This window comes from Phyllostomus discolor, chromosome 15 (assembly GCF_004126475.2).
Source record: "Phyllostomus discolor isolate MPI-MPIP mPhyDis1 chromosome 15, mPhyDis1.pri.v3, whole genome shotgun sequence".
In the NCBI taxonomy this organism is placed as follows: domain Eukaryota; kingdom Metazoa; phylum Chordata; class Mammalia; order Chiroptera; family Phyllostomidae; genus Phyllostomus; species Phyllostomus discolor.
In genome coordinates, this window is record NC_040917.2 from 23,961,022 (window position 1) to 23,975,205 (window position 14,184).

The 14,184-nt window shown below is 44.9% G+C and overlaps 1 protein-coding gene across 1 annotated transcript in view; it reads right to left on the minus strand.

Annotated features, from left to right (window-relative positions):
* Positions 1-14,184, minus strand: part of KCNT2 (potassium sodium-activated channel subfamily T member 2) — a 196,577-nt gene that overhangs the window by 36,086 nt on the left and 146,307 nt on the right. Inside the window, 5 exon segments of the mRNA XM_028531238.2 lie at positions 1,539-1,673; positions 5,243-5,314; positions 9,606-9,778; positions 10,789-10,894; positions 13,176-13,389. Of these exon segments, the coding sequence (XP_028387039.1) occupies positions 1,539-1,673; positions 5,243-5,314; positions 9,606-9,778; positions 10,789-10,894; positions 13,176-13,389 (700 nt within the window).

Here is a 14,184-nt window from a genome sequence, read left to right on the forward strand (position 1 = left end):
TAAGAGTCCCAATCATAGCAACTTTACTGTAATAGAAAAAAACTCACAGAACGTTAAAAATGGCATGTTTAATCCGAATGACCCAGGATCCTTTCCGGTTAAAACTATAATTAGCTTCTGCCTAGCATGACATTTTTTTTTAAGTATAATTTCACTTTATTCACCAGCTATACATCTTATTCTTCTGAATTAATTTTCCATGCTGTAATTTCCTTTTGTATTTTCTACAGAGAAAAGACTTGCTTGTATCCGTCATGTTTTAAGCATGTGCTATGCTGCCTGTAAATGCAGTATTTTATATAATTCAGTGTGTTCACTCCATTCTGAATACCCCTCCTTACTATAGTACTTTACAGGGGGTATTTCTCCCGCTGCTGCAAAAGGTTCTTATACAAGTGCAGGGTCGGTTTTCCAGGTGCCGTGATGGAATCTTTGCGTACCTGATTTCCCGTCTTTGCATGAACACCACAAAAGGGTTAACGACTTTCCACATGCATTTTATACAAATGGGGGAAGCCATTTCCATAAGGTTAAGAAGCACGTTTAAGAGTTAGTGACTGCTGGCACCTCGGATGGCAGGGTGCTGCTGCTGATAATTACCGCTGCTCACAGTTACTGAGCGACTGAGAAGCACCAGGCATGGGTATTTTTAGGTGTCTAGCGACCTGTGCTTAAGACATCGAGGTCCAGAGGAGGAAAGGAATTTGCTGAAGGTCATACGAGCATCCAGACCGTCTCCCGAATTCCGAGCTCCAACTGTAAACGAATAATCACCATCAAGGTGGCTTTTGCTACAACATGAAGCTACGAGGGGGAAGCCAGGGGGGCCGACCACAGAGTGCAGATGGTTTTTTAGTGACTTTTGCCATTTGGGAGCTCAGACATTTCACCGAGACTCCCGCCACACTCACAGAACTGAAATAGCAGTTTAGATATTTACATTTTCAAGTGATTTTAAGAAGCATTATCTCAAGTGGCACAGCTGTCTTGGTCTACAGGTCACTCTGACTTGGCTCAGAGCACCAACTTTTCTCCGGACAGGGTCGCGCACTCTCACCCAAAGGTGACCATGGCGGGCACTCCTGCCCGGGCGAGTTTCCTGACCGGAGACGGGAACACGGTGCGGGTGAGGCCAGGCTGCGCCCTGACCGCCTGCGACCTTCCCCTCCGCGCTACCCAGGACGGGAGCGCGCGCCTCCGGCCACTGGGCCGCATCGATCCGCCGCCGTGAGGGCACGCCAAGTCCGCCACGAGTCATGACGGCTGCCGAACATGCTATTTTAGGCTTTGTCCTGGCCCAACTACACACGGAGACAGATTTATTGTTCTACTTCTTTTTAAAAAGATTTACTGACCTGGTGTCGGAAATTTAGCTTCACGCAGTACCAGTCACCCAGTGGGCACTGAATACACACGTGTTTTAGGGGCCAGTGGGTGGTGGTCATGTCAGTGTAAGTGCCCCACGTGCCCTCTCACACCTGCTGTTGGGGGGGCGGGGGCAGGGCCGGGCAGGGCGGGGCTGGCACGGCTTTCGGTACCTGAACAGCGTCTGCACGTTGACGATGGTCTTGGCGTCGGCCATGTAGTCCTCCTCGGCGCTCATGGTGCTCTCCTTGTCCACCACCACCATGTTCGCCGCGAACGTCACCCCGCAGCGCAGCAGGTCGTCCAGGCTTGGAGGGGAACAGGCAGAGGAAAGGGCGCACTCAGCAAAGCGCAGGGCTGGAGGGGGGTGGTGCTCAGGCGCGCGGGCCCCCTGCGCCCTCACTGGTGGCTCTCCCTGACCCGGGCCCTGGCGGGTGTTAGTGGGCATTGTCGGACAGGGCTCTCTACTGGTGGGAGATAATGCGTGTTTCTGGAGCTCTTCATATTTTATTAGATCTCGACTGTGTCAGTGCCTACGCATTTAATAATACTTTTAATTATTTTAATAAAAGGTGGTACCAACATATTAGAACTATGTGTCTACAGTTAGCATGCTATTTCCAAGACATGTGCCCTTTTTTTTAATCCCTAAGGTGCTTTTGGTAAGAGTAGAAATGAATGCTTATGTTCATTGGGATGATCATACCTTACAAAGATATATAAAACTGTGATGTTTATTTTAGAATTCCTACTATTTCTTTCTGTAAAGCTCTGTGTTACAGACTGGCTCTTCCCTGCCAAGAACATATACAACATATAAATATCAGTGGTACTCAAGCCTACCATTTAGTTAGCCTTAAGTTATTTTTTAAAGATTTTATTTATTATTTTTAGAGAGGGAAGGGAGGGAGAAAGAGAGAGAGAAACATCAATGTGCGGTTGCTGGGGGCTGTGGCCTGCAACCCAGGCATGTGCCCTGACTGGGAATTGAACCTGCGATGCTTTGGTTTGCAGCCCGTGCTCAATCCACTGAGCTACGCCAGCCAGGGTGGAAAGTTTTTGAGCATGTGACTGAATAACCTGATTTCCCGGGTTGGGTTAAGTGACCGAGCTACCCTAGCCTACGAGTCCCTATAGATGGTGAGAGTCTCCGTCTCTGAGAAGTTCGCCTGTTACTGAATGAGAAGGAAATGTCACGATCGGAGCAGAAATAGGGACACCACTCTCATTGCCTGTGCTTCCCACAAACTGCAAAAATGGGTCTGGATCGGAGAAGCGAGTGACCTTGAAGGAGGCTAGCGTTGTTCTAGGTGTGGAGGTGGTCCAGGGCAGGTGAGAATCGGGCTGGCTGGTTTCCACAGCGTCTGATCTGAGACGGGAGGTGTAGCCGTGAAGAACAGTAGTTCCTCTGAGAGCCTTGACTCCTTTGGAGCCAGTTGCCTGAAGGCCTCCCCCAAGTGCGGATCGAATTGGCCGGCTGGAGGGGCGTGTCTGCCTCCCGTGGGAGGCGGGAGGCAGGAGGTGGGAGGCAGGGTGTCTGACTCTGTTAGAAGGCGAGAGAGCATTGCCAAGGCTCTGAGTCCCAGATCTCCAGGAGGAGTCCAGAAGAAACACTGCCTCTGAGTCAGGAACAGTGTTCTGGGGCAGGGACTTTATGGCTAAAACTGGACAGACAGAACGTTATTCCAAATGAATGTCCCGTGGGGAGGAGGGCCGCCCAGTCAGCGTGGGGACTGAATGAAACCCCAGGAACACTTGGATGTTCCGTTTATCTAGAAGATTCATTGCAGCTGTTGTTACATCTATTAAAATACATACATAAAGGAAGAAGTAGGTGGGAAATGGATGTGATATGGTCCCTTCGGGGCCATAAAAATTATTGCCTGGGTCGTGTGCCTTCAGACCACCTTGTTATCATCTTAAATCACTTTTGGATATCTCAGCTCATCACATCTTTTCTCCGCCATAAAAAATAAAAATATGTCCATTATACTGATAGATGTAGGAGAAGGGAAAGATAGGTGTGGAAGGTAGGCGTGCCTAGAAAGATGTACAGGTAGAAGCTATGGTGGGAAAGATGACCGTGGCATCAGCAGTAGGTCAATGGAACGGAAATTTGACAAAAACTCCTCCATGATAGCACCTGCACCACTGGACCACTAGTCCCTTAAGGTGTCAGCTGATGCTGTACTCAGAGCACTGGCTCTTGTTGTTCACATGTAACTGGGCAAGTGAGATTAGTAGCTGTTAGCAAATATGTGTTTAAGTCTATGAAAAATATTTTTAACCAATTGGAATGGCATATCTGAACCCTGGGGCAACATTTTTGTACTTTGAGTCTTAACTTTAAGTTATTATATTTAAGTTCATTTAATAGTGCATTATATTCTATTTTCCTATTCTATTAGGCTGCCAGTGTATTCTTATAACTTTATCACCTTTTCTTCCACAACCCACCAACAAAGTATCTTCAGCATGGCTGCTTTACACAGTTTGGCCACCAGATGGCAGCGCAAGAAAAAAGTCAACAGGGATGGAAAAAAGTTACAGAGGATCTATAATTGGCCCTGTTTCCCTTTCTGGCCTTCTCCAAGACTTTCAGGGAGAACTACAATGTGAATGTTAGTGTGTAAGGGAGTGTGTTTGAATTCAAAGGGGTTTTCAAGAAAAATTTCAAACAGGAGCAAAGGAGAATAGTGAACCCTCACGTACCTACCAGTGACCTGCTTCGACAATCACCAACCTGGAGTCCGTCCTTTAAACGGGAATTAGAAGCTCTCAGGTCCTCTCCTCGCCGTGCACACGTGTACAGAGGGCGAATTCGGCTCGTATTTACATAAGCAAAGATGGGGGAGGTTCCTTTCTTATCTTGTAAACATCCTGTTTCCCTAATGAATTTTAATTGAATACTATCATTTCAAAGGAACACTCCTACTGATTAAATGTGGATTAAGTTCTCTTTCACACATTTACGTCATGTTTACAGACCTAACTGCACTGCGGTTGGTTGGTTGCTGTTACGACAAGGGACGATGTAAATGTTACTGTAGAATGGAGGCTAAATATGTATCTCTCTGTTTGGTCTTCCACGCACCCACAGCTGAAACACTGTCCCAGTTAATAACTTTGTCTTTTCAACACCCACAGGGTGAAGTGTAAGCATGGAAGCACTCAACTGATAAAGTTAAACATTTTATTTTGAAGGCTCTGGCTGGCATTTTTTTTAAATAAAAAGTTAACCTATTTTGTAAGCGTATTAGTTTTATGATCTGTTAGTACTTATATCTCTATAATGTCATGTGCACGCGTATCAAGGAACCTGTATTTTAATACTAAACCATCGCACACATCTGACCTTTTAATGAACACATTTTCAGAAATGATGGACCCTGAGATGTGCTCTTAAAGTTCACTCCTAAGGAAAGGCCCCATTCTGTAACCCTGACTTAAAAGGAGCATTTCTGAACTATATGGGAGGTTCCCTGAAGTTAGGGGCATGGCAGCAGCGCACCACCACGCTGAAGCTGCAGGCTTCTCTCTCCCAGACACCAGAAGTAGCAACGTCATTGCTGCAGGCGACACAAAGCTGAAGCCGCTTTAGCAACCGGACGGAACGGACAAAATCGACATGCAGCCAGATTTGCTGTGATGCCACCACAGATCACTGCTCAGGGAGTACCAGTGCAAGATGGCTACAACACGGAACGACACACTCCACATGCAGATGACATCACCTATGCAGATTGCATCACGCATGCAGATGACATCACGTATGCACAGCCAGAACAGCCCACTCCACTGGTCATGCAACACGGGGCACAGCGAGGGGCGGGCCACAGGACACACACTGGTTCGCGTGCCAGACTCCGTCACCTACTTGTCGATAGAGCCCACCATGTAGTAAACCATTGGGAACCAACAGATTGCGTCCAGAAAGTGTATTTCTGGCCTAAGTGGCGGGTGGGTCACAAAATGAAACACAGTGTCACAATGGCGGCAGCACTCCCAGGGAAAGGAGGGCGACTGACTTAGTCGGCATTTCCAGAACTACATACCGCTGACAAGATCTACATAGGTACTCTTTCGTTCTTAACGTTAATTAGAAAGTATCATTTGTACTTGTTATGAATAATACAGTGACCTCAGAATTATAAAAACAAGTTTTCAGCTTTGTAAATCAGAAACATTATGGCATGATGCTACACAAGTACTGAATTGATACTCGTAACTATGACTAAAACGTCTTGGCAGTGAATTTAAAAATTATTGGGGCAGAGAAGGCCTTGTAAAATGAGAAACGAGTGAGTTTTTTCTTAGTTGACCCAAAGGAACTAAATTAGCCTGCCTACTGAAAGCAACTTTCTCAAAGAATATACGAAATTATACCCCTTAATATATCAACAGATCAGTAAATAAATATAGTATATGTACCTGTGGAATATATGCATTGTAAAAAATCAAAGTAAAAGTAATTCAACTTTTAAATTATTGAATTTCTCAATATGCATTGTTAAACAAAACGTGCTGAAATTAACAAGTAATAAAAAACAAAAATTCAACAAGTAGAAAATAACTGGTGTTCGTTACAGAAATAAGAGGTGCACCGCACTAGTCAAAGTGCGACCTCTCCTCATCTTTAAAGAAAGAGGCCTCCTCACGAGTCAAGAGTATCACGTCCTCACAAAAACCTTTCACTGTAAAAACTGCCACCACACGCAAACACCAATTAGCTGGTCATTACTAGGAAATGAAAAGGTTTGTGAATTTGCATGGATTTGAAAACTCGAAGATCCTTATTTTTCCACTTTACGAATTCCTATAATAAACTTAATTTCTTTATTTCAAATTCAAGAAATGAAGGCAGCGGGACAGTTTCTTTTGTTGGCATTTCATAATTTCACCGTTAAGTAGGTTATTTCCTCCCTGAAAATACATGAGTAGTTACATTTCCACTGCCTGGGATAAATCTCCCTCTCCCGGTTTACCGGGGGTGCGTGCGCCAGTCCGCACATCAGTCAGAATCCTGGCAGTGTCCACTTCTCGAGTGGTGGAAGGGAGGGAACCTGTCATTTCCCGACTGACTTTCATGAGTCCAGTTTTGCACTAGTGTTAAGATAAATGTTGTACTCATTTTCCTAATGAGAAAATTGGGGTGTAGAGAGAAAATCAGGGAGCGACAACAGGCCTGTCGAGAGGCTGGGCTTAGACCCGGTCCCCCGTCTGTGTGAGGCCAGAGTGTGGACGCCTTTCAGGAGAACGCTGGCCTGCCAGACCCTTGACCGTGACTCCTGAGACCAGCAGAGCTGCATTTGCTGGACTCTCTCTGGGGAGAGAAGGCTGACTCGGTAAGGGGCTAGGGCGACCCTGATGCTGTAAAAATCAGGGACAGACGCCTAGACCTTGCCCTGAGACTTTGCTTCGCTGTGGGTCACATGTTCCAAAGCGCTTCCCTCTCTGTCCCATTTCTCCTGAAACGCTGCGATCAGGTGAGCAGGTGACCTTCAAGGTCGGGGTAGAAATCGTCATGAAATCAGCACGGCACAGCAACAGACCAAACAAAGCGGAGGGCCAACCAGTCCAAACTCAGACCGGCTCTAAGGAACCAAAGCCAAGTGCAAGGCATTTTCCCGTGGGGCTGGTTTTATTGAATCGCCGTAAGGGACCTGGAAGGCTTTCTATTCGAAAACACAGTGAACACATATTTTGACATGCTATGTGTGAATATTATAAATGTAATTCATATACTCAAACCCCGTACTTACCAGGATTTTAAATCGGTTGTTATTTCTGTTATATTGAATTAATTGGTCTTTCAACTAGATTTCCTAGATAGCCATGTACTGCAAATTATTTTCACCAGTACTCGTGGATTTAAAACAAAGTCCAGTCCCACTAAGCTAACTAATACGTGGATCGTGGACAATCATTAGGGGGCGAATTCTTAGAACATGGACACCTTTTTAGAATTAAGCATCCTGTTCGGTATTTCTCAGCAGCGGTGTAGGGCACGCTGCCGGACACTAGCCACTGCAGAGCGGCCCGACTGATCGCCTTCCTGGAAGAAGGATTCCATAAACCTTCCTGGAACATGACTTGGTGGTGTTTACTTGCTGCTTCCTCATTTTTGATTGAAGGAACAGAGGACAGCAAATAAAAATATTAGATACCACTTTCGGGAAGAACTCAGAAGCTAGTAAATTTTATAGCATGCAGTTACACCGTCTGGGAGAAAACAGACCCCACAAAAATCCTCCAACAGCCAGTGTCATGGGAACGGCTGGACTGTAAAATGTTAAGTCATTAGAGAAGCAAAGGAAATTTTTCATGCAAAGTAACCCAAAGCTAAAACACAATTTTTGTATCTAAAAAGAGCTGACCATGTATTTTTTGCATCTATCAAAAACCTGTAAGTCAGATAATATCATATAGGTAAAAGAACAAGGAACTATGAATGGCCTAGAAAGTTCTAATTCTGGAATTGACCTGGGCTTGCCATTTGCAGTTGGCTTCTAAAGCGGGGGGGGGGGGGGGGGGGAACATTCTTATAGGACTGAGCCCTTACCCCGTGAGAGCCGATGCTATGTCTGGGCAGCTGGTGTCAGGACTGGGCTGAATTGGAGGACCCCCCCACTGGCGTCCCCAGTCAGCATTGCTTGTTGGAGGCGTGGGGAACGCCCACCCCCAACACACACTGAATCGGGGCCCAGGATGCAGACAGGAGATACACACAGCCGTGGGGGAAGGACCGCTCGCATCCTTTCCCACGGGGATGCTACAAGCACAGTAAGGCTTCTCCCTTTCCAAGTCTCCTCCTGCCTCCCTTCTGCACTCTGGGGCCTGAGTTAACCCCTTTGGTCCGGGCCACACCAGAAGGGGGTGGCCCACGGCAGTCTGTTTGCAGGTGCCCCTGTCTCCAATCCTGTCGCTAAGGGAGTGGCACAATTTAAACAAAAAAGAGGTAAAATGACACGTTTGGTGTCACGTAGTTAAGTGGGCATCTCTGTGTGACAGTTCTGCCAGTCCCTTAGCGCCTTCCACCAGAGAAGTCCCCAAAGCAGCATCCAGTCAAGGGCCTTGGCGGGCTTTGCAACCGCTCCGTCGCCATGGCCGCCCCGCAACCCACCTCGAACGCCCCCATGATGCGTATGAAACGAGTAAGCTTGTATTTCTCCTGACGTTAGGTCCAAGTTTCTGTTCCCCGTCACCTGCCCTACATTGACTTCAACTGTGCTGGGATGCCCACATAGTATCAAAGAGCCTTGGGTCATCATACGTGAGAATAATTAAACTGAAGTCTCTAGGAGTCTGCTCAATTTTTAGAGTCGAGCATCCTTGTAACAATGATGCTAAAAAAAGATGCATCAGTAAATGCCTCGATAGTGGTATGTTCGGAATGGACAAAACCGTCAAGTTTTCATATACTGGGGAGATACCTCTGTTTTGAGAAACTTCATTCAATACATTTTAAAGGCAGAGACAAGGCAACGGATTCTGGCCTCATCCAGTTTACCCTGAAATCTGCATCCCTTTGGAAGGGAAGGGGAGAGCTGGAGGCTCCCAAACTGTGGTACTGATCCAGCAGCCATCTGCTGCTAATTGTCAGTCACAGAGAGGCATATTATAATTTTAGGATGCAGTAAGTTTGATAATAGCATTCAGTGACCTATATGTATATTGGCACAAGGATTTTGAAATGCTGGCATCGTCTAATTTCACTAGAGTATATCAACCCAACATTTTCCAAGCTAGCGAGCAGGGTAAAGCATTCCTTATTCGTGTTACATTAGCAAAGGTATCCTTCTAACAGTGGAAGAACCATCATAACTCACGGCACAACAGAAAACGGGTCATGAATGTGCTTTTGATAATTAACGGTTCTCTAGAAAGACAGCGAAGCGCCCAGTTGGGGCAGAGCTCTTCCAGTCTAGTTGATTAATCTGAGGAAATAACTGTAATTATTTTGGTGGCGTGTGTCCCACTGGTATGGAGTGATGACCACTTGCGAAATAGTTCCAACCAAAAAGCTCAGGGTATTCCAGCAGTGTTTCAAGTCGTGCTTGTGAGATACAACCACATTCAGTGATTAGCTTGTACCACCGCCCAGAATACATCACCAAATGCATCATGTGCCATAATGTGTCCGATTTAAAATATTATAAGCAAATTCAAACAAACTATTTTTGATATAATGTTAAGCGCTCTTCATCTTGCTTTTGTTATTTACTTGTAAATATACTCACGGGTTATCCAATAGCAGAATGATGGGGTTGAGTTCTTTCTTTGGTCTATAATACGCCCTGAGAGGAACAATAAAATTATACAATCCGTTTCCAGCCGTTTCAGCTGCAACTATAATTAGTTTATTTTTGAATCCATAGGCTTTTGCATCTTCATAGTAGTTATGCTGACAACTCTAAAGAAGGAAAATGAAACAAAGAAATGCGGTGTTCATACCCCACTAAAATTTGGTGGAAAAAAATTAGGATACATGGATACGTAAAATTAATCTAACCCAGTAACTTCTTTATCTCCTAACAGATTTGAAAACAGTTACATTTTCCTATGTCCACCTTTCCAGCGTGTTTTGGGCAATGATGTGCGTGATCAGACAAGTCAATTGCAAATATGTAATGTGCTTCTTCCTCCTAATGGGGAGGGAGGAAGAATCAGCAACATGTGTGTGCCCATGTTCTACTGTAAAGTAAACTCATTGCTAGGTGTCTCTATTTAAAAATGATGGCAATGTTTAAGTATATGAAAACATCATATTACATACTGCAAATATATATAACTTCTACTTATCAATCATACTTCAGTGAAGCTGGAAAAATGAAGCTGAAGGCATACTTCATTTCCATACATAAAGTGGTAGTATAATTAAAGAACGCGGAACATTTCCAGCACAGAATACGGGGAGGGATTTTGTGGCCGCTGGAAATGAGAGTCCACAGGTCTGAGAGCCAGGCACCTCTGGGAGTCATCGGGTAATTTCACAGAGAGACAAAGCAATTGGACAACCTTAGTGCCGTGATGAAGGTGAAACTCACCATGTTATGCATTACCCTTACATTTGCATAGATAATATGTTTGAACCTAGTTTACTCTGCACAAAATTATTTCATATGTAATAGACTGTAAAATTGATTTGACTATATGCAATTACAAAATAGAGTACTTTTAAAAATATTTTATTTATTTTATTTTTAGAGAGGGGAAAGGGAGGGAGAGAAATATCAACGTGTAGTTGCCTCTCGAGCACCCCCTACTGGGGACCTGGCCCCTAACCCAGGCATGAGCCCTGACTGGGAATCAAACCTTCGTCCCTTTCGTTTGCAGACCAGCACTTAATCCACTGAGCCACACCAGCCAGGGCCAAAATAGCATAATTTAAATGTGCAGGGAATAACAGTAGCAAATGCTTACCTTGTCTAATCTCAAGCAGCAAAATGGCACTTTTTCATGAAGGAGATGGCAGAACGTGGGCGAACTCCCTATGTAGGGAGAGTAGGGCGGGTAGCCTTTAGCGTACCTGCAATGCAATAGGAGATTCTGCATCACCTTGAACGGCATGGGCAGAGTGGGATGACTGAGTCACAGCTACGACCCTCTATGTCGGTAAAGCCAGACACAGTGACTACACGTTGTAGCTACATTTCGATAAGGAAGTGGGTTTAGAATGGGGGGAGGCAGACCAGGGCCCATCGCCTGGTTTTGTGAATTACACGTGGTTTTTCTATGTTTCAATGGTTGGAAAACACCAAAAGAAGAATACTACTGCACATCACATGATGTGTGAAATTCAAACGTCAGCATCTACAAGTTGTTTCAGAGCACAGACAAGCTCTTCGTTTACGGCGCTTCCTCCAGATGTGCTCCCGCTTCCAATCAGACGGGAGCAGCTGCGGCAAAGACCACGTGGTGCAAAAAGCCGGAAATATTTACTGTGCTTTACAAAAGAACTTGGCCGATCCTCAGTTTAAAAGCTTTAGATAGATTTAAAAATAGTAATGTTAATTTTCACGGAACGCATTTAAAGCAAAATCTATTATCATGATTCACTCTATCAATATGCATTAGTTATGGGTGCATTACTAACAAGGAGTAAATATTGAATTAATTATTGAGTTAAACACCCACCCAAAAGAGGTTTTGCTAGAATCGTGCTTAAAATACTTCCAAGGATATTCAGTTTGCTGACTTAGAAAAAGAGCCACCGGCACATTTTGGCTGTGCTAATTTCCAGACTGAGAGTGTCAAAAAGTACGAGCACGGATGAAAATGAAGAAATAAAAGGAAATTTCCTGGAGGCAAAATTCCTGTGTTCAGTATGAACACGCTCTCCTCGTTTTCTTGACAAAAATTTTACCTTCTAATAAAAAAAATTCAAATCTAGTTGAAACTATTTTCAACGGAGCACCTTTTGCAAATTTAAAAGTTGAGAATTCTCACTATCACTTTTTTTTTGTTTTCTAAAAATAGAACCTCTCTACCTCTTAATCCTTACAGAGCTTTGCACGAAGAAAGAATTTCCATACACCCCACCACACCATTGTTGGCAATACCCTGGGGGTCAAACCTCTCTTTGTGTCTAGCAAATATCTCATAAATACTTTTGATTTCTCAGAGTGGACTGTGTTCTGTGGCTACAGCAAAGTTCCATGTACTACATTTGTAAAAAGTGGGAAGAATTAAAGAAGGATTTTCCCAAGTTTCCATTACAGTTTAGTTAATTCCGGTTTAATCCAGCATTCTCTGATTGCCGGCTTTCTGAAGAACAGTGGGGGAAGCGTCTGAATGGCGTTACCGTCACCACTACTCACACCCCCCCCCAATAACCGGCACTCCCTGAATGCGTGCTCTGCACAGAGAGCATCCCCATGAGCGCATTTTCTGTGGCATCTCAGTCTTCTTCGTGTGAACATTAGGGGGCAACACGTGTGATGAGCATGCTCAGTGCGCAGGGGAAGACACCGAGGGTCAGACTGTTAGATTGAATTCCCTCACACAAAGCCCCAGAAAGGGGACCTGAGATGCAAGACCCATGGTTTCCGACTCTCCCGTCAAGGCTGCTGACCGCTGCGCTTTGCTCACAAAAGAGAAATAGAACTCGGGGATGTGCCAAGTGAACAAACTCTACTGAAAGCTAAACGTGGTTAACAGCGTGTGCATCGCTACTGTTTGCTGTGGAAGCTAAACAAAGAGAACAAGAGCATTTATTCACCTATTCAAAACGTTATCGCTGCAAATTACATGGAAACCTGCTGCACACGGAGATAAGAAGGGGTGTGTGATGGAGGAACCTCTGTCACGCGTCACTGAGTAACAGACTGAACTTCAACACGGACATGGGAGAAAGTGAATTAAAGGTAAAAGGTACAATAGAACTTACCGCAAACCAACAATTACAAAAAGGCAGCTTCTATCCTGCAAATACTGATTTATGTGCTTTCATCTTTAAGGACAAAGGATCTGTTAGAGAAAACTGCCTGGAAATATCCAGGGTGGGGCAAAAGTGGGTTTACAGTTGTTTGTACGGAATATAATACAGTCACTAATAAATGCTAATACAAGAGTAAACTGTGTTTCAAGCACTCAACACCGTGAACCTACTTTTGCCCTACCCTGTAAATAGAAATCGGAAATCTGAGGGCTTAGCATGCTTTATCCTCCAGACCACCACTGCCTGGCCGGAGGGCTGGCCTGGTAGGAATGTGGAAATGTAGAGGGCTGATTCTGGGGTTCATGCTGGGGTGACAGTGGCTCCCAAGGCGAGCACAGATCCCAGGAAACCTGAGAGCGTCCAAACGTACTCTAAGTTTGAGGACATTTTTTCATCTGGCGCAGTTTCGTCTTCTGACTGGTCGCTGAGAAGGTCACAGGTTTGGATGGACGACGTGTCTGCCACCTCCAGAACAGGTGCGATGCTGGGCCTTCTGACCTCCTTGACCCCTTCTGCGGGGAGGGCCAGGGTAGGGCCGCTGGCCGACCGGCAGCTTGTGTCCTGCAAGTCTATAGCCACGGTACCTGGCGCAACGAGACAGGAAAAGCCATCAGGGCGCCTGCCACAGTTGTGACGTGTCCATCATTTCACGATCGAAGTGACGTGAAAAGCCATCAGTGTGACAAGGAAAGCTCGTTTCCCCTTTCATCTCAAAGGTTATGTACGTCTTTTTCCTGTGGGCATGTTTGCCCACCTGGACAAAAAATACTGTATTGGTGTAAAAGTTTATCGCTGAGTCTAGCTCTATAGCACAAAGTGTAAGACCTGTGAAATGCCGAAGTGCTTAGGAATTTACAGTAAAAAAAATCCCTTGTTTCAATACACATTTCTATAAAATTAACAAAAAAAATTACTGGGTATTTCAAGTCTTTGGATGTCTCATTATATTATCCTTCCCTCCATTTTGGTGACTTATCTTTCTCTTATCTGTAACCACTTTTTATCATAGAACCATTCGTATTTTACATTTATAAGACAAATATTTATTGAGTACCTACTATGTGACAAGTACAATTCTAGGAACTTGACATTCTCTGGGAATAAGACAGACAAGGCTTCTAAATGTATGGATCTATCTTTAAAATGAGCAGGTAGACAAATAAATAATAAATAAGAAGAGTCCTTTTAGGTGATGACAAATACCGCACAGAAAGTGCACAGGATGATGTGATAAAGAACAGCGGGGTTGGGGGCAGGTGCCTGTCCCTGTCCCTGTGGCCAGCAGGTGACTCTGAAGTCACGACAACGGACGTCTGGTCTGACAGACAGTGGTGAGCGCAGAAGCCAGGGGAAACCCGGGGAAGTAAGGACAGCAAGTC